This window comes from Lotus japonicus, chromosome 1, assembly GCF_012489685.1.
Source record: "Lotus japonicus ecotype B-129 chromosome 1, LjGifu_v1.2".
NCBI classification, from domain to species: domain Eukaryota; kingdom Viridiplantae; phylum Streptophyta; class Magnoliopsida; order Fabales; family Fabaceae; genus Lotus; species Lotus japonicus.
Genome location: NC_080041.1, coordinates 109752501 through 109772725, shown reverse-complemented (window position 1 = coordinate 109772725; position 20225 = coordinate 109752501). Strand labels below are relative to the sequence as shown.

General features: G+C 35.9%; 3 protein-coding genes and 2 long non-coding RNA genes across 7 annotated transcripts; 3 read left to right on the top strand and 2 right to left on the bottom strand.

Moving 5' to 3' along the window:
* Positions 1 to 539: 539 nt before the first annotated feature.
* LOC130732421 (uncharacterized) lies at positions 540 to 2753 on the bottom strand. The gene is made up of 2 exons (XR_009017032.1): positions 1304 to 2753; positions 540 to 1152 (listed from the first exon to the last, which is right to left on the bottom strand). It is a non-coding gene; the product is annotated as an uncharacterized LOC130732421 (long non-coding RNA).
* A 1223-nt stretch (positions 2754 to 3976) lies between these two features.
* Positions 3977 to 7148, top strand: LOC130729128 (bifunctional phosphatase IMPL2, chloroplastic). 2 transcript variants are annotated; one of them, XM_057580761.1, is made up of 9 exons: positions 3977 to 4265; positions 4388 to 4466; positions 5029 to 5123; positions 5218 to 5267; positions 5630 to 5754; positions 5944 to 6010; positions 6409 to 6498; positions 6640 to 6751; positions 6912 to 7148. In XM_057580761.1, exons 1-9 carry the CDS (start codon positions 4109 to 4111, stop codon positions 6980 to 6982), a joined length of 846 nt encoding a protein of 281 aa, XP_057436744.1. In that variant the 5' UTR covers positions 3977 to 4108; the 3' UTR covers positions 6983 to 7148. The 2 variants fall into 2 exon arrangements, with proteins under 2 accessions (XP_057436744.1, XP_057436743.1); XM_057580760.1 differs by having other exon boundaries at positions 3977 to 4313.
* Positions 7149 to 8721: 1573 nt separating this feature from the next.
* Positions 8722 to 10258, bottom strand: LOC130729130 (uncharacterized). Its single transcript, XR_009015899.1, has 2 exons — positions 9598 to 10258; positions 8722 to 9249 (listed from the first exon to the last, which is right to left on the bottom strand). It is a non-coding gene; the product is annotated as an uncharacterized LOC130729130 (long non-coding RNA).
* Positions 10259 to 12271: 2013 nt separating this feature from the next.
* On the top strand, positions 12272 to 16405 carry LOC130729126 (chromatin remodeling protein SHL-like). Of its 2 annotated transcripts, none has more exons than XM_057580756.1 (5): positions 12272 to 12657; positions 12778 to 13123; positions 13520 to 13588; positions 15296 to 15488; positions 15989 to 16405. In XM_057580756.1, exons 1-5 carry the CDS (start codon positions 12570 to 12572, stop codon positions 16016 to 16018), a joined length of 726 nt encoding a protein of 241 aa, XP_057436739.1. In that variant the 5' UTR covers positions 12272 to 12569; the 3' UTR covers positions 16019 to 16405. The 2 variants fall into 2 exon arrangements, with proteins under 2 accessions (XP_057436739.1, XP_057436740.1); XM_057580757.1 differs by having other exon boundaries at positions 12430 to 12657; positions 15356 to 15488.
* Positions 16406 to 17553: 1148 nt separating this feature from the next.
* On the top strand, positions 17554 to 19020 carry LOC130729127 (phosphoprotein ECPP44-like). Its single transcript, XM_057580758.1, has 2 exons — positions 17554 to 18157; positions 18394 to 19020. Exons 1-2 carry the CDS (start codon positions 17903 to 17905, stop codon positions 18760 to 18762), a joined length of 624 nt encoding a protein of 207 aa, XP_057436741.1. The 5' UTR covers positions 17554 to 17902; the 3' UTR covers positions 18763 to 19020.
* The last annotated feature ends 1205 nt before the right edge of the window (positions 19021 to 20225 follow it).

The following is a 20225-nucleotide window of genomic DNA, read 5'->3' as shown; positions in this document are numbered from 1 at the left end:
TTACCTGTTGTTTACAAGTAAAATAAACAAATGAATCCAACTAACAATCTAGTGACTTAATTCTAATCAATAGATTTATGCATTTAGGACTTGAAAAACACCTTATTTTTCTCTTCTAGAATTTTCACACATCAAAGTGAGTAATCAAAAAGTGTTTTACCATGTAGTGTTCTAGTTAACACAACTAATCTGGTGATATCTTAGAATAACAATACTTTAGCTCTGATCAATATGTGAGAATTCAAACAAGTTATCTAGTGACAACCCCACAAAATTCATCACTCCACTCCAGTAGGTGTTAATGATAGTGAACTACAAAAAGCAAAAGCAATGGCAACGGGCACATGTTTTTTTGCTTGTTTGCAAAACGGGCATATGTTACAATGCATTCACCAATATCTGATTGGTGTTAGCCTATAGTCTAATTTGTTGAAACAGAACCATTTAAATGTTGGTTCATTTGTAAGACCCCCAATACATGGATTGATTATCTTCATTAGCAAAATTAAAAGCATCAAACAAGAAAATCAAAATAAGAATGAAAAACACAAAGAATGCCTTGCATTTTATGAGCAAATCTTATCATTTATCAGCAGCTTCTACAAGTGCAATATTTTGAAAATACGTACTGAAGACCTTTCCGGATTACATAACTTTGTTGAAGTTTTTATCCACAAGATCATAGAGAAGTACTTCTAGTTTATGTTTACCTTCAACAACAATAATCAACACCAACATTGATAATTTATCGCCTTTTACTGTGCTAGAAATGTGAAAGCCAACACGGTGTCTCAATAACCAGTCAATTGGATATGCAACTCGCAGGGGATTAAGGAGGTCAACACGGTGTCTCAATAACCATCCAGTGTAATCTTCTTTCAACTCATAAATATCATACATTAAGAACTCACCTCTATTGTCAACCATCATATGCAAACGACCCCTCGACTCCCCAAAACAATGGATGAATCATCCATACCATTCTGAATTAGACATGGGCATTGAGAAATTTTTAAGGCTCTGATTAACAACATCAAAACACACGGAAAAATCACCTTTGTTGCACCAATGAATGGCACCGTTGCAATAAACCCCATTAGCAGCATCCAGTTCAAGTCCAAATGGTTTAGAGGCAAAAATATCTGGCATAATCTGCGAACATGTTTTGAATGTAGAGAATGTATACACATTAAAGACCCAGAGAAACTTTGAATCGGGTTGCGTAGCAACATAAATTACATTATAGCAGGGCGATATGGAGGGATCGAAAGCTAGATAAAGGTTAATATGTTTTCTTTTGTACCTGAATGGGTGCCCGTGCAAAGTGAGAGTGATGAAGTCTTCGGTTATTGAGTTGCAAATGAAGTAGTTGAAGTTATAATCACGACAGAGAAGAAGGTTGTTGCACGAACGAACAATGACTATAACTTTGGATCGATTGGAGAAATCAAGATAATAAACATTGAGGGTTGGAGTTGTGGTGGTGGTGAAGGAAATGATTTGTGATGGGCCATCATTCACCTCTTTGGGGAAAATATAGGAAGTGGGGTAGCGTCGGTGTTGGTGAAGAGAGTGAGGGTCACGAAATTGTTGGTCAGAGATGAGTGTCAACCATTGCTTCAAGACACACTAATCGTAGAAGGAGTTTCAACGGGAGACGAATAAGGATCTCCAGTAAGTTGTCTATGCTTTCAATTACCTCCTCCGCTGCTCTTGACCTTTTTTGCTTTATGCTGTACAAAATAAGAGAATAAAGGATTTAGGTTATATTCGTCTACTGGGTTTTAGCATTGGTGGTGTGTATGTGTCATGTGTGTAGCTCATAATGATTAATTTGTTTAAGTATCATTTATATATTATTAAATAATAAAAATTAAACTTTAATTATTACAAATTTTAAGTTTTTTTTTAACATGGAGGGGCATGGCCCTAGAAGCGAAACAACGTTAAATAACAGGAGCGAGGTTAAAGCCTCCTCAGCGTCCTGATACAAAAGATGACAACATCATAAGTTAAATAATTGCGATAGGTTGCTTTTGTTTTTTGTAGCTATCTATAACCTTTATGGTATTTTAATATTTTTTATTCAATAATCTTATCTATTTTTTAATCAATCTTATCTTATTTTCTCTTCTGACTATTTTTAAATTCTATTTTCTATTTCTTTTTTGGTACATCGGAAAATAAATAAAAGAAAAGAAAAACTAAAAAGCTAACAGATCCTTAGCCAAGATGAGATTAACTTCCACAAGAGGAACCTCAAGGCGGAGCAGCGCACATTGACAAATGACTCCTAAACCGGCAAGACAATTCACAGCATAATTAGCACTCCTTGGAATATGCAAGAGCTGTACATCCCACTCCTTATGCAGCAAACTCCTCACTTCCACAACTCAGTTGCAAGTTCATGGAAGTCAACTCAATTTCCTTGCAAACTCTCAATGATTTCCAAGCAATCAACCTCACACACACCCACCCGCAAACCACAAACTCACAGCAATTGCAAGCCAATCTTCAACGTCAACAGCTTTGCAGCCATGAACCCCGTCACCCAACCACCCGTGGAGTCCCTCACAAGCCCCCCAAAGCCCGTACGCCGGTGACTCATGAAAAGAGCCATCCATGTTCAACTTGAACGAACCTGGAGGAGGGAGCTTCCACCGAACTGGTCCAGCATCACTACCAATACCCCCCCGCCCCCCTTTCGCCAGCCAACGAACATAGTCTTTGCTCTCCTAAAAATCCATTGAATCTAATCCTTACCACATTCTAATACTTTTATAAATCCAAAAAGTTTACGCTAATTATTTTTTTTAAAGACTATCTAATTCTTAATTATTGCAGATATAATCATTTTACTAAATTGAAACAAGGTACATTCCAGCAAAGTTCTTTTTTTTTTCATTTCAAAAAAAAAAGCTTTTTTTTTAAATGACATTCCAACGAAGTTGGGGGATATATGAGTTGGGTAAAGGAGGTCTAGGGATCGACTCCTGGCAGATGCAATTTATCTTTCCGATGTACCAAAAAAACAAGTTGCTAGATAATTAGAGTGAATTATATTGTTTTTTTTAAACAGTGAATTATATTGTTAGAACTTTGAGAGAATAGTCTATGGCTTGATAATAATAAAAAATGAAATAACGGTTGTATTATTTTTTTTACCTTAAATAAGTTTTTGGTCCTGTAAAATATATATATTTTTTTTTTCATCTTTATAAAACATTTTTCTTGGTTAACATCCTCCCAAAATTATACGTTTTGTTTTTAATAATTTCCTTCACATTTTCCATCCAAACTAAATAGAATAGCTCATGTCACATGTAATTACGTTTTCTTTGGATGGAAAATATGACCGCAAGGACTAAAAGTAAAACATGTAATTTTTGGAGGACTTTAAACAAAAAAAAAATTCCAAGGATAAAAAACAAAAAGGCTTTATAGCACTTTTGGACTCTCACTTATCGTGATTTGACAGTTTTGGTCTCTCATTATTAGCTTATAACGTCTCTCACATTTACTAACCGCCACAATTTTGATTTTCCGTAAGCTCTCATCAAAATTTTAACGGTTTTTTAATAAAAAAATCAATTAAAAAGAAAAAGAAAAACTAAAAGCCAAAATATTATGAATATTCATCTTCTTCAAGCATGTTCTTCATCATTTTCATAAGAAAACCCAGACATTCACCATCTTTTTCTATGAAGATGATGAAAAACATGCTTCTTGAAGAAGATAAATATTCATAATATTCTACGTTTTAATTTTTCCTTTTATTTTTAATTGATTTTTGTAGTAAAAAATCGTTAAATTTTAGATGTAATTGATAGAAAACAAAACTATAACCGTTAGTAAATATGAGAGACGGTGTATACTAATAAATTTCATGAGGGACTTCAACTATCAAGTGATTGATGAAAAACCAAAGTTATCAAACAAAAGTAATGTATTTAAGCCTATTTTCTTTTTCATATTTCCTACCATTTGATGGCCACGAGAGAACGAAAAATTGGAACAGTTGATTGGTAAGTTCAATGCGTGCTGTGCTGCCTCCAATTGCAATTCCAAATCCATTTGGTTGAACTCCAACTCCAACTCGCTCTCTGCAATGTCGTCGTGGCAGTGCCATCATCTTATTTCCCAAACTGCCCCTGCCAGACTCCCATTCACAACCAGAGCCATGGCGGCGCCTCACCCTCACCCTCAGGTTCTGCAACTCGCCGACGTCGCTAACAAAGCCGCCGACGCCGCCGGACAAGTCATCCGTAAATATTTCCGGAATAAATTTGAAATTCTTCAAAAACATGATCTCAGTCAGTAACTGCTAGCTTCATTCTCCAATTTCCCTCACTTTCAACCCTTTTCTTTTAATTAATTAATGTCGCAGGTCCAGTAACCATTGCAGATCAATCAGCTGAGGAAGCTATGGTTTCAATCATACTTGACAATTTCCCTTCTCATGCTATGTAACTCTTTTTTCCTACTTCTTTATTATTGCATTATTCTCTCAGTTGTGAGACTGTGAGTGCTTTGCAGAATTGCAGACAAATGCGGGTTGATGTGGCCGCATTTGTTGTGGCGATGACAATGCAGGGATCCAAAAACCCTTTATGTTGCGGCCGCAATTTAAAACACTTATATCTATTGCCTTAGTACATTGGCTTATTAGGCTGAAAGAATTATTGCACATACATTTTCTGCATTTGCTGATTTGGAAATGGATGTGATAGCTAAACTAGGATCCAACTATAACACTTGTATTGATATGTTCCCCCTGGAACCTAAGGAATAAGGAATCTGCTATGAATCAGTTGAGCTCATGAATGGTCAACTGTTTGTTTGTAGTCTTTATATTGAAACATTTGTAATGACATTGTGTTATTTAATTGACGAATGCGAGATAAAAGAAAATTGTAATCCTCGAGTGTTTATGGCTTGGGCGATCAGCAGCTCAAATCATGGAATAATCCACAGATTCTCTAGTTAAAATGACTGAAACATGAGCCTAGATTCTCTACTAAATTGCAGTTATGGAGAGGAAAAAGGGTGGAGGTGTAAAGAAGACAGTGCTGATTATGTTTGGGTATTGGATCCCATTGATGGGACAAAGAGCTTTATCACTGGTAATTTTCTTTTATGGTTTTACTTATTATTGCTGTTGTGGTTGTTGGGGAGTTCTGATATTTCACTTTGACTGTGCTTTTTTGTATGTTTCAGGGAAGCCCCTATTTGGTACTCTTATAGCTCTTTTACAAAATGGGACACCAGTAAGGATCTCTTCCCGTTTTAATGCTTATAACTTATATAGAATTAGACTAGGTTACGTTTTATTTTCCTTGGATGCATCTTCAATTATTGCATTTCGCTTACTAAAGAATGAAGAAAAACTGGTTATTCAATCATTTCCTGTATACATTTTGAAGGAAAATGCTAACTTCAATTGATGGCTTTTTTTCTCAACTGAAGCACTGGTACATGTATAAGATACTTGGTATTTTATCTTATTGGTTACATTGTAGACAAACTGAATGTTGTCAAGATGAACTACAGATTGTAATTATTCTTGTCACAATTCTTAGTTAATTGTGTAGTAAACTTTATGTTGTTAAGTTTGGTTTCGTTTCATCAGATACTTGGCATAATTGATCAGCCTGTGTTAAGAGAAAGGTGGATTGGGATAACTGGAAAGAGAACTACACTGAACGGACAAGAGGTGTCCACACGCACTTGTGCTGACCTTTCTCAAGCATACTTGTATGCTTTTCTTCTTTTATTCTTTTGCAAACTTTATTTTGAGTATGTTTTTGACAGGGACAGAAAAAAGGTGGTTCTGGCAACAGAAGTAGTGGAAATTAATTTTCACATCTGCAATTTCTGACATGGTTACCATAGGTTTACATGTCTAACTAGTAGCAATTCTAATTTCATTTTCCCTGTATTTAGGTACACCACAAGCCCACATCTGTTCAGTGGAGATGCAGAAGAGGCATTCATTCGTGTTAGAGACAAGGTCTGTTCCATTTTCACAGGATTATCGTACATGAATCTGCTTGTGTTATTAATACAATCTATTATTGTATTGCTGGTTCAACCTTTTTTGCATATTATTAGACCATCTTTTGACTGTTTCAACTTCAATCTTGTGGACTACTCAAGTATCACACAGAATGGGAATTCAAGGAACCAGAATATCTTAAGCTTTGCACATTTTTCTCTCTACTAGCAACAATGTTGCACTGCTGTTTCCTTTCTACTTATATGTGTCTCGATGTATTACAATAGTATCTGAACTTTTCTAGCTATGGTGACTGCATCTGACAATTATGCTAAAATAGACATTTCTGTTTCCTAAAAGACATATCTAGATTGATTATTGTCATTCAGTTATTTCTTTTGTGCACTGGTCAGGTTAAAATTCCATTGTATGGCTGTGACTGCTATGCATATGCTCTTTTGTCTTCTGGCTTTGTGGATCTTGTTGTTGAGTCTGGTCTGAAGGTACGGTTTACTGTCTATTATCGTTTAACTGTTGAATCTTGCCACCCCTGTATATAGAGCTGAGCCCCAAGATGATTAAAACCAGAGTTGTTTTTTATATACTCAATTATTTATCTTCCTTGGGTAAACTTTGTATTTCAGCCATACGATTTCCTGGCATTGATACCTGTTATTGAAGGCGCCGGAGGTGTTATAACTGATTGGAAAGGACACCAACTTCATTGGGAAGCTTCTCCACTTTCAATCGCAACAAGTACGTGCTTATTGAATATAGCTCCTCTGAACCCGTTTCTAGTTTCAATTTCATTAATCTTCTCTGTCTTCTTGCCACCATATGAAACCAGAAAGTCATGAAAGTTATTCAAATATAGAATATGCTCCATTGAAGTCTTTGTCTTCTTTTCTGCATGTAGATTTTAATGTTGTGGCAGCTGGCGACAAACAGATTCATCAACAGGCTCTAGATTTATTACAGTGGAAGTGATGGTGTAGATGTTAACCCGAGTACTATTTGTTTGTAATCTTCTCTGGAAGCCGTTCAGATGTTTCCATGGACGTTTATCACAATAGTATTGTTCGGCATTTATTTATTAATCTGAACACTGACTCTCATCTTTGACAAGCTTATACAGAAATTAGCCTTTTTATGAGTTAGGTATTTCTTTTGTAAATTGAAACAACGCGTTTCATCTAGGTTGACTGTGAATTTGATACTGGGATGTTGGGGACATGGAGGATTCATAAAGCAGGGGGGACATGTGATACTGGGCAAGTAATAAACCACCAAAGTAGTTTGACACCACATTTCTGCTCATGGTCTTCAAGACGTTGGATATATGAATATGTTGTTTTACATTTTTAAGAGGGTTTGTTTTGGTACCGCCTGAAAACTTCTCCTGTACCACAAGCCAATTATTTTTGAAAGTCAATTTTCGGAAGTCATTTTTGTGGTGGAGGAAGAGTTTTCATGTGAACTAAAAGGAAACTCCATAATTCAAAGCTCTTCAATTTTATGAGAGCCCCAGTAGGTGCTACTGCTAATTTACCTTAACCTAGGTAGGGTACTAATAATATTAAGAATAATAAAATAAACACAAATCCTGCTTTCTCTTTTTTCAGCATCCATTCTTTTCCTTTTCTAGTCCTGTGGTCAATAAACACAAATCCTCTCTAAAATGGGTGGTTGTGCTTTTCCTTTCTTTATTGGTTTACATTTTTATTTTGGTGCGGACTTGGAGGGTACTTAGCAATATACTAAAATGAAGAATGAAGAGAATGGAGGGTACAGGTTTACATATCTACATTCACATGAAAATATGAATGATTGAGAGGAAGTATAGACAATGATGTGGTCATAGCATATACACTAACACACCAGAGGTAATGGATGCATATATTTGAGAGATTCAAAACCAACCCATTTTTATTGAACCCAAAACCAGCTCTTATCCTTAACGAATGCTTCTCATCCCATGCTATATATAGTGATTCACCAGTTTCTCATATATAATCAACCCAATAGAATCTCACAATTTCTCTATCAGCATTTCTAACTAGTGTACTTTGTCATCAAAATGGAACAAGAAATAGAGAAGATGATATTCAACATGGGTTCACTTGGAACCAGTTTTTCGCAAAAGTAAGAGATCATTATTCATTCACAAGACATGGGCAAAAACATGTAACTTTGTTATTATTATTGTTATTTTGGTTTCTTACATTCTAAGTTTGTGTGAACAGGAGAGGATTGTCAAGGTATTATTCGGGTAAATCAAGGTCATTTGCTTGTATAGCAGACGTGCATTCGGTGGAGGATTTGAAGAAACCAGAACATCCTGATGCAAAGAAAAGGAAGAAGCATTCACACAGGAAGGAAGTGCTCAACCCCTATCCATGTCGAAGGGCACCCAGTTGCACCCAATTAACTCCCCCTTATGTCAATGCCTAGAATTTCAATTCGGTAGTCAATCCCCATTAAGCAGGGTTTTAAATTGCAGTCCGCAACCGCAATTGCGGCTCCAAGGTGAATGATTTGCATCATGATTGCAATTGCGACCATTTCAACTAACATCATTCGCAATTATGCAACGCAGCTGCAAGTTGCAACTGCACAAGCAATTTAAAACCCGCTATCACTTTCTTTTATCCTTATGTTGTCTATGTGTAGTGTAATGCTTATGTTGATTATTATGCGGTTTCCATACATTGTACGGTATCTGTTGAGAAATTTGAAATGAAAATCTATGATTCAAGGCTAATCCTTTCCGACATTGTCTTTCTTCACAGTTATTGGAGAAATTAACATAAACACAACTTTACATATCTGATGCTATGTCATGAACACGTATTTTGGTGAAGGTGGAATAGAGAAAACAAAACGACATTACGAACAAACTAAGACCTACATGTCCTATCAGAAACTAGCAGAGGCAGAAGACCATCAAGGGGAACTGCCTAAAGCTTGATGCTATCTTGATTGTAACAATAAAAAAATTGAGGTGCCCACTAGGGTGGGCAACTTTAAAAGTGGTCCACCGGTGGACCAATGGGTAATATTGACTTTTCCTCCTTCCTTTACCTTTCCCTTCTCCTAATCAGTATTTCATTCTCAGAAGGCTGCCTACCCTATACACATCCAAAGCAATCTCATGAAACAAGACTGTACCGTGAAACCTCAATGCCCAGAAGATCAATTTATACTTCTCAATACCAGTAAACGTGTTCAAAGGGTCTTTGAATGTTACATCATCCCTGAAACAATCAAATTCAACATCAAAAACCTAATTTCCCACCTCAGATAAAAAAATCTTAATTCCAATAAAAAAACACACACATGCACAAACAAACATCCAAAAGATTAAAATCTAAAATACCCAGATGAGAAATTCACTTGTAAATGTCATAATTGAGGTATTTGACGAAAATCAGAGGCATGTCCTCACGGAGGGTCCTCACAGCAAGACCAAGATTGACATAGAACTCAATTATGACATACCCCAACCCAATGGAGAAGATGAGGTTGAAAATGAAGGGTTTTGGGAAATGGGTTTGCTGATGACCCAACAAGCCGCGTGTGAGAATCTGGTTGGGGATCATTACCTATTGAAAACGATTAAGAACATGGCTCTTCAGGATGCTGAAATGTTCCGTTTGTTTCCTGAGGATATCTGAATTCTTCTACCGTCGTAAGAGATTCTGCGTCTTCCACGTTCGTACAATGCCTCAACCGCCGTGTATCCACCGCAAGCACCGACCTCGACCTGCTCGATTCCATGTCGTTCGGATCCGTAATTCTCATCGGGGAGCTGTAACGAACCCAGATCTACCCAAACGGTCCAGATCTGTAACGAACATGAACCCAGATTTGCGGTGGTGGTGGAGAACCAACCCTTTCTCCATCATCATAGTTCTTCTCCCTTCAAAGTTTCAGCTTCTTCTTCTTCAATCGCCGGAGCTGTGAGGTCAATGGGTGGCAGCAGTGACCTGGCCGGCGCTGATCAGGTGGATGGCGGTAGGTTGGGGAAAAACACTGGATTGGGGAAGATGAAGAGGGATTGTAATTTACTATTTTATTCTTTTTATCATCATTTAATCCTAACCATCCAATAAAAAAATATTCTTAGATCCAACGGCATATGATGATGGTCCACCGGTGGACCAACTTTAAAGTTGCCCACTCTAGTGGGCACCAAAAAGTGAAGGGATAAAGATGTGATTGAAGGTTTGTGTAAAGCCCTTTACATTATTAACAATATTTTTTATCTCCACATTATTAACAATATATACTAATTAAACTCTTTTAATAATTTGTTGTAAAATATGCATTATTTTAGTAAGAGTTAAGTATGTTTTTAGTCCCAATAATATAGGGTGAATATAAATTGGTCCCTCAATTTTATTTTCAAATCTTTGAGTCCGTAAAAAAATTTCTTTATTTGAAATAAGTCGTTATGACGTCACATGCTTACATTACTTAATTTTTGTCTAATCGCACACCTACATGATAATCATAGTCAGATTAAAGCTATTCACGTAGAAATTTTACATCATTTTATGCCCGCAAAAATATCATCAGTTTTAATCCATTTTCTTCCTCCTCCTTTTCCTTAAATTCTAATTAACACGACCTCTGATGTCATCCATGGCTCCAGGGGCGGACTTACATTGGCTTGAGGGGGTTCAACTGAACCCCCTGAAAAAAAAATTGCATTTACACCCCTATATAATATTTTTTTGAACTCCCTGAAAATTTTAAACTATACTAGTAGACCAAGCTTTGCACCTATTTGCAACAAAGACTCACACTCACTTACTCCTCTCACTTTCTTTCACACACACGCGCACCCAACCACTCACCATCTTTCTCTCGCTACCCTTAGTCTCACCCAACTGAGAAGTGAGAACTGCAATCAGGATCATCGTCTACACAATAGTTCAATCTCAAATTATGCTTCTTTCTTTGTTCAATTTTTCTGTTTCGAGTTAGTTACTTAGTTCTTGAAAACAATCGACTTATTCATTTATCTGATCTTTACTAAATTGGAAACGTTCAATGAGAATATTATATGTTTCTGGTGTTTTCAGTTTAGATTTCTCATCTCTGTTGGTCAATTTAAACTAAGATATTTTACAAAATGCTGATTGGGATATGTGAAGTAATATGTGCTCAAATCACCATCATCACATGTAATCTCCACTGGATTTGTCAAACTTGGTAATTTCATTTGTAGGCAACCAATAACATAAACAGAACGAAGGAGCATGAATTCAGTATAACACAATAGAATTTCAATTGCAGTCCCTAGAAGTCTAATAAATAATTATTGAAGTCAAAAGTGATACTAAAATGAATCATACATACATATGCATGTGCATATATAGATAAATATCTGCATACATAATTTCAAGTGACGGGTACATTTTCCTCTGTTTTTACTTATTTGCCTGCTATTTTTGTTAGCAAGTAAAATGATAAGAGAAAGTCGCTTTTATATTTTTCTGCAAGTTTTATGTAAGATTTAACTTTATTCAGTTTTGCCTCGATTGAGGGGAGAAAATGATCGCTAGTGTTAGTGTAAGTTTTCAACGGTTTCAGAATATGAAATCACGTAGAGAAAAACTACGACTTATATAATTTATGATATATGAAGATATTAAAGTTGTTTTAAATTATATTTTTACCAATGTGTTCATTTGAAAACCCCCTGACCCCGGAGTCCTGGATTCGCCACTGCATGGCTCCATCACCTTTACGACCTCTTCAACCTCCACCTTCTCCCTCTTCTCTCCCTTCAAATTAAAAAGACATAAATTCACCACTTGATTCACTCTGTTAGAATATAATAGAATATTAGGTTGTAATATTCTTTTTTTATTTACCTATATAATTACACATATAATTAGATTTAGATTTTATTGTTTAATCAACTCTCCCTTGTATATACATACATTGTCAAGTATCAATGATGGAATACAATTCCTTCGTTTCCTGTTGTTAGCATTCCCATGTATTAAAAAAAAGTATTTTAAATAGTAGGACTTAGTTCAAATAAAATATTTTAAAAAAATCGCAAGCTATAAAATTCATTTTTGAGAGACTAATATAAACTCACTCATATATTTTAATCATTTTAATAAACACTTCGATAAGGAAGAATCAAAGAGGTCAATATCTTAAAGTAGAGTAGTAGACATTTGGCATTCAGAATGGCGAAGCAAAACTGGAAAGCACACCTGCTAAGCTAAGCCCGAATCGGAATACACCACCAAACTTACCGGAAACACCCACGCTTCTCTGATGTGTAACGCACGTCCATCAAGCAAACAAAGCCCCTACAACCCCATTTAATTACAATCTTGCCATTCCTCATCTTCACCACTTTCCATTTCCACTCAAAGTTCTTTGTCCACTTTTGCATACCATAAATAAACACACACGCAGTTTCACTGTGTTCGGCGAAGCACCGAAAAATAAACTTTAAATATTCATTAAAAAAATAAAATAAAGCTATTTATTTATTTTTACTGTAAATTTTATTTTTTCCACTCTCAACCTTCTTCCCCGTGTGTGTATGTTTGTTACTTCCATGGCTAAACCGAAGCCTCCGAGACGAACCCTAGATTCATTCACAGTCAAACACATCAACAAAACCGTTAGACGTAAATTCCCCCTCACTTCTTTTCCCGGGAAAATTCAGTTTTCTCGGGAAAATTATTGATGGATTTTCTTTTTCTGCTCCCTCGGTTTGATTTTTGATTTTCCGTTTTTTTTTGTTTCAGCGGGCGATTGCGTGCTTATGCGACCTTCTGAGCCGGGGAAATCGTCGTATGTGGCTAGGATCGAGCGGATCGAAGCTGATTCCCGAGGCGCCAACGTCAAGGTTCACGTCCGCTGGTACTACCGTCCGGAGGAATCAATCGGCGGCCGCCGTCAGTTTCACGGCTCCAAGGAGGTTTTCCTCTCCGATCACCTTGATTTTCAGAGCGCCGACACTATTGAAGCCAAGTGTACGGTCCACAGTTTCAAGAGCTATACTAAGCTCGATGCCGTTGGGAATGAAGATTTCTTCTGCCGTTTTGAGTATAATTCCTCCACCGGCGCCTTCAATCCTGATCGTGTTGCCGTGTGAGTTTCACGATCCGTTCTTGTTTCTCTGCTGTGCTGAATTTGAATATCTAGTTGAATTTTGTGTTGGAATGGAATTTCGCTTGATTAATCTTCATTTTGTTCAGAACCTAATTACCAGCTATTAATTTGTAGTATGTTACTAGGTTTGGTTCTAAGTGAAATGCACTAGAATGAGAATCAAGCTACAAGTCTTAGCTTAGCATTAGAGTAAATGTGTCTTGGATGATGTGTAAATCATGAAACCAAAACATGCTATTAGACTGTGTTATGTTTAATGATTGCGCTCGTTCGGTTTCTATTGCCAGGTCACACATGCTACTAGAATTGAGAAGCTTTGTGATCCATATCTAGATGCTGCCATGTAATGTTTGTTGTTTATAATTTTGATTACAGGTATTGTAAATGTGAGATGCCGTACAATCCTGATGATCTAATGGTCCAGTGTGAGGGGTGCAGTGATTGGTAAGTTGAATATTATTTCTTATATATCTGTTTTCTGCTCTCTTGTTTTGTTTTATGTTCCAGGATCTGCTTGATATCTGGACTCTAACGTGTCCCGCTCTGTTGATATTTTGCTTCATCCTGATTGGATTTCATTTTAAATTTCAGTTTTTTATTCATGTTTTACTCCTTTTCTTCTGGTTTCATGTGAAGAATACACAAGTATTTTAAGTCAGCATTAACCATACAATTACAAGCATTATATTTCTTGTGTAAGACTCTCCAGTTTACTTAGACTATTCCTTCCATTGACATTTTTGGTGCCTGGGTCCTGGTGTTGCTTAATGAATGCTACAATAATCCATAGCAGCTAGAATGTGTAACTATTTTCGCATTAGTGCGTTGTTGTTCTGGTTTATTTGATTCTTATATACACTACTTTAGGTTAATGCCCCGTCCATCTTTTCATTATTCTGCTTACTATTGTTTGTGCTGCATGCATTTAAATGTTGTGTAACTATGCTTGTTTGGTTTGTGTCCTCTAGAATGTAATTGAAGAGAACTAAGTTTCTTTTGATTATGTCAAGTTGTCATTTTTCATGACCGTATAAGTACTTCAGGTGGAACGTAATGAAAGCAATTCTTTTAGGTGGTCATGTTATTCAGTTTTGTAGGTATTAAAATATGCATTAATATGGAGATTGGAGCCCTGACATATATATCGTGCCAATGCAAGCACTGATGAAGTCAGATCCAAGGATGAATTATGTTCAATCTGCAGATTGGAGAATTTATTTCTCATGTAAAATTGATGCAATTGGCATTTTAAGATGAAATCTAAAAGATAAAGAATGAAAGGCCCACTTGAATAAAGAGAATGACATGAATGCTCTTAATTTGGCATGACATGTATTTTCTCACTGGTCAGGTGTCTCATTTATTTCTTTCCTTATTATGATTATCTAATGCAGATAGTTACCAAAATTACTTTGTTTCAGAAATTTTATCTTTTTTTTTTTGAAAATTCGAACAAAATAAAATAAAATAAATCATACATTTGGATTCACTATTCTACTTTAGGGTTGCTCTCACGCATTTGCATTTATAGTTGCAATGGCACTTGAATTCATGGCTTATCTCTGAGGTCCGAAAAATATTTTTTTAAGTTAATTTTTTAAATATGCTTGAACAGAAATATAAAGAATGAAATTGAAGACCTAATGTGATAGAAGAAGATTTCTTTTGGGATCTAATCCCTCATTCTGATTCCGGGAGGGGAATCTTCTGTGTAATTATTCTGGTGGCAATTCAAGTAGTAGCACATACACAGACTAAGTAAGGAATAGCTTTAATACACTGTGGAATGATGAAATTGACTTACATAGTTTCATGGCTATCCCAAATTATTAATATATTTCTTAACTATGTGTTCCTGAAACAACTGAATCAAAATCCTCAAAGCTTAATCCTTAAAAAATGAGAACATCAATTTTATTCTTAGCAATTTCTGCTTCCCCATCATTGTTGTTAATCATCTTGCAAATATGGCTATTCTTGCTATAAAACTACTGAAGGCCTGCTTTGTGAATGTCAGATATTTTTTACTTATGTTTATTTGAAACACCATCTATTTGTAAGGTTATTAAAAAGCCATTTTATTGGGAAATCTATCTTGAGGCTATTCATTTGTTGGCTTAATCTTGATAAATGGAAGATTTGTGGTTTCAGTACCTTTATTAAAGAGGATTTGAGGGGATGCAGTCTTCAGCTTTTTATTATATTATTCAGGTTCCATCCTGCGTGTATAGACATGACTGTGGAGGAAGCTGAAAGACTTGACCACTTTTATTGTGAAGGTTGTTCTGCTGAAGGTCAAAAAAGTTTGCAAAATTCTCATTCTGCTACGAGATCAGATACAAAGGTATTTCTATTTAGGTTGTTTGTTTGTCTGAGTTTGTGCACAGCACTTCTTGCCATTTGAGTTGAATTTCCCTAGCGTTGGAGACAGTTCATATCTTCATCTATTATTTATTGATTTGTTAATTCTTATTCAATTGTTATATGATTATATCTTCATTACTCTTTAGATTTTCAGCTAGTTCATTTTATACAGGGGTTTACTTCTTCAGTATGAGAATCTGTGTTCGTATAAAATGACACCATGCACATCCATGTTCCGAAAGTTCATGAATATGAATGGTCCTTTTGAATGAAAATTTATTTCAATGAATAACAAAAGCCTAATTATGACAAACATGCTTGAAGGAAACTCAAATGTTTCAATGGTTAACTTATGGTTCTTCCAGGTTAATGCAAATTTTAGAACAATGTTCAATTTTTTTTGTAATTTACTATCATGTCCATTGAAGTATGTAAAACTTAGTTGATACCTTTACATTTATGCCTTGCCTGGTATTGCAGGTGGATACAAAACGCCGTCGAAGGCAATAGTGTGATAGTAGTATATAAGGCATAAAATGAGGTAGATCTATAATGAAGGTACTCGAGACCTTGATTTCTAATCCCAGGTAGCGGCAGAACAAACAGAGACAAATCAATGTTATCTAATATAAACTAGTCTTTCTCTACTTTCATGGAAGAGACTGATCTAAATATGTTTGTCATGTCCTTTTGGTTTGAGTATCCATCCTGCTTCCTTTGAAAGTGGAGGGTGTTTTTCATTTTCTGTAATTATATAATGTAGATTCTGTATCTCCTCTTCTAGTCCCTGTTCTTACTTGGACTATTGTAAATTATCCTGACTTATTTACTAGCTAGCAGTAGACACTTTTATTCTTTCTTTGTACTGATATATGCAATCCTGGCATCTAGACTTTCTATAGCGCTCCACGCGAATAATAACCCAGGCGAGCCAACAGTTTTCATTCCAGTATCATTTGATACCAATAGTTGGCTTGTTTTTAGTAGTATTTGCAAATCATATTTTTATTTTGTTTTAATAATTTATAAAGTAAGCATATAGTATTCAAATTGGTGTCTACCTGCTCAAAATATAAAATTTTGGTGTTATCATGAACACAAGTATGCAACAGTTATCTGTTCTAGAATTGGGTTGTGGATAGGGAAGCAAACCTAACCAATGTGCAACCTATATGGTCAAATTGGAAACTATGAAGTGTGGGACAAGACAATCATCCAAAAATAGATGATTACCTTCGCTCCTAATTAGATGATATGTTTCAAGAGTTATCTTCTGCAGAGAATAGCTTTGGTTTCTTTGTTGCTATTTTTTTAACATGTTTCATATTGTACCAATAAAAATGATCTAATTGAGGATGATGATCCTGTACTCTTTCAAATGAGTAGGTTGTAGTACCCTTCAAGTATATCTTTAATAATTGATGTATTAGTATATAATGTCAATTCATTCTTATCTACTTATCTGACAAATGGATGATTGTAATCACATTCTATATGATCTACTTGTGTTAAGTATAAATGGATTGAGAACTACAACCACCAGTCCACCACTTTCATTTAAATTTTGATCAGTAACCTTATAGTCCGTCTAATATACAGTTATAACTGGCATAGTCCTCAAACAAAACTATGTAGAACCATTTGAATGGACACAAACAGAACTATGTAGAACCTTTCCATTTGAATAGACATGATCGTGATACCCACCCCACGGCAAGTCGGCAAATAAACTTGTGTATGAAACGACAAAAGATGACATTAAGCAGCTAAGATCAACGTCCCACTCTGACCAATTGTCGACATAAACTGATCTACGCTCTTCATCCCAGGGACGTAACTGAACACCCCCCACCACACACTCACCGACCTTCAATGAGATAATAATTATAAAATGCATTATTTCATCTGTCATCGATTATAAAACCGACATTTTTGGGACCCGCAACACGTGTCCAAGTTCTCATTGGTTACATTAAGTCATTAAGATCCCTCATTACTTTACTTTACTTTACTACAACACCGTGTCTCCCTCATCTTTTTCCACCCCTTACTTTACTTTTCCACCGTCGCATCCTATGCAACGCGCCACACTCCATCGTTAACATTGCTTACTTTATGAGTTGTCATTGCAGCGAGTGAAGGAAAGAGCGTGGCAGAACTCAATTATTCGAGATTTGTTAACTTGATCCACACGTCGGATACTTAGCTTTTTTTTATGTTCGTACTCGCGGGGAATGCGCGTCCTGTGAAGTATAAATGCCATCTCACTCTTCCACTTCCAACTCATCCAATCCATCTCATCTATCTCAAAAACTTGCATACTTACTACACACAAGTGTTCTGATCAGTTTCATTAGTTTGTTCATTTTCGTTATAAGTAAGTGATCCACCATCATGGCAGAGGAGAACCAGAACAAGTATGAGAGTGGTACCACTGAGGTGGAGACCCAGGACAGGGGTGTCTTTGATTTTCTTGGTAAGAAGAAGGAGGAAGAGAAGCCTCAAGAGGAGGTGATAGTCACCGAGTTTGAGAAGGTCAAAGTGTCTGAGGAACCTGAGAAGAAGAAAGAAGAGGTTGATCATGAAGGAGAGAAGAAGCACAGCACCCTCTTGGAGAAGCTTCACCGATCTGACAGCAGCTCTAGCTCTGTATGTTTCTTTTCTCATTTTCAATTTTACTTTTTAATTCATGCAAGAATAATATATGATAACATGTTTGAATCAACTTCGTAACAATTTTGAAACTCAGAAGCAGTTACTAGATAAACTTTAATTTTCAATTGATTTAGACTATTTAGTATTTTACAAACAAACACTAAGGTGTTAAATTAATTTCTTTTAGTTGAATGGTGATGATTTATATTTATATATATGTTTGTTTGCAGTCAAGCGATGAGGAAGAAGGAAAAGAGGGAGAGGAGAAGAAGAAAAAGAAGAAGAAGGAAAAGAAAGAGGTGAAGAGTACAGATGAGAACACGAGTGTTCCGGTTGAGGTTGATCCTGCACACGCTGAGGAAAAGAAGGGGTTCCTTGACAAAATCAAGGAGAAGCTACCAGGGCATGGTAAGAAGACTACAGAGGAAGCCACCACTTCTCCACCACCACCACCACCATCTGTTTCAGAGACGACAAGTACTCCTCATGAAGGAGCTGAGAAGAAAGGTATCTTAGAGAAGATCAAAGAGAAGATTCCAGGATATCATCCAAAGACTGAGGAGGAAGGCACCAAGGATAAGGAGAATGCTGCTCATTGAGTGATGAATGATTTGCTATTGCTGATGGTGCTTGTGGGGTGACTGCACCTGCTTGTGGTTTTCTTTGTGTTTATTGATGCATACTTTGTGTGTACTTAAGAAATTTAATTTGTCTGGCTTTCAGTTTTTCATTTCTTTTGGATAAATTTGTTTTGAAGCAAAATGAAAAAATTATAATAAAAAGACGTGTTAAATAGATTTCTTCCCCAGGTTTGCATGTCAATAAAAATAAATTAAAAATTTGTTACTTTATTAGAAGTTTAGAACATTGCTCTTGTACCTTTGAATATAATTAGGTTGAGTAGCCTTCAGTTCATTATTTATACTGTAAATGATCGAGTTACATATGTAAAATATTAACCACTAAAGAAATCATGATAAATCAAAACAAAATATTTCCATTTTGAGTGAGTACCAAAATAAACCGGCTTATGAGACTCAGGGCCGGCCCAAGGGTGAAGCCACCCAAGCAAGGGCTTTAGACCTCCAAAAAAAAGTTATTTTTTACTAAGTAAAATAGGCCTCAAATTTTTTTATTACTAAGTAAAAAGACCCCAAAAAACCAAACATTAATAATTAATACTAATTTAAAAATGCCTCACTTAAAAAATTTGCTTTAGGCCTCATGTATTGTTAGGCCGGCCTTGATGAGACTTATCCATTTTCTAAAAAGGTGTTTATTCACCCTTCCACCAAGGGAGTTCATGAAGAAATTAGAGTTAAGGAAGAAATGAAAGAGAAATAAAGGATAATAGATAATGTGATAGAAAAAGGAGAAATAGAAAAAAAAAATGAATGAAAATGAAACGCAAAAATAGAAAGACATGCGTGAATGATTCAAAATTCGAAATCACGTTTTTTTTTTCTTCAAAAAAAGACATGTGTGCTTGAAGTTGCTAAATGGACTATCGGTTGACATCCTAAATGGCCAATGTGGACTGGTGCACACTGGGCCGGCGTGATCAGCTACTATACCCACCTTTTTCTTGGACATAGAGGACCAAATTAATTGTTTTGGGACAATGGACAAAAACACGTGCTTTGGGTTATGACAGTTTTGGTTAGATAAGAAGCTTTAAGTTTACCAAAAAAAAAAAAAGAAGCTTTGAGAAAAGCTCTAAAAACTGGTTTTTGACAACCTACTTTTTCTTCGTAAAGAATACACTGATTTTTGAATAGTCTTTTAAATGGTGTTTTTTTTTCTGGTTCAAGCTATCCTCACACCTAATAGTCATGAAACTAATTTGCCGTTCCACGATGGTCAGCGCACCAAGTGATAAAGGTTAGTCAATGAGTTTTTTTTTTCTCCACAAAAATAAGGATGACAATGGACCGGGTCGGGTTTTACCTTTCCCGAACCCAAACTCAACCCATCAGATTTCGGGTTTGCCCAAACCCATTGTAGCCTTAGACCCACATACTAACCTTACTCGATGCATAGATAGTTTTTACAAAATAAAGCG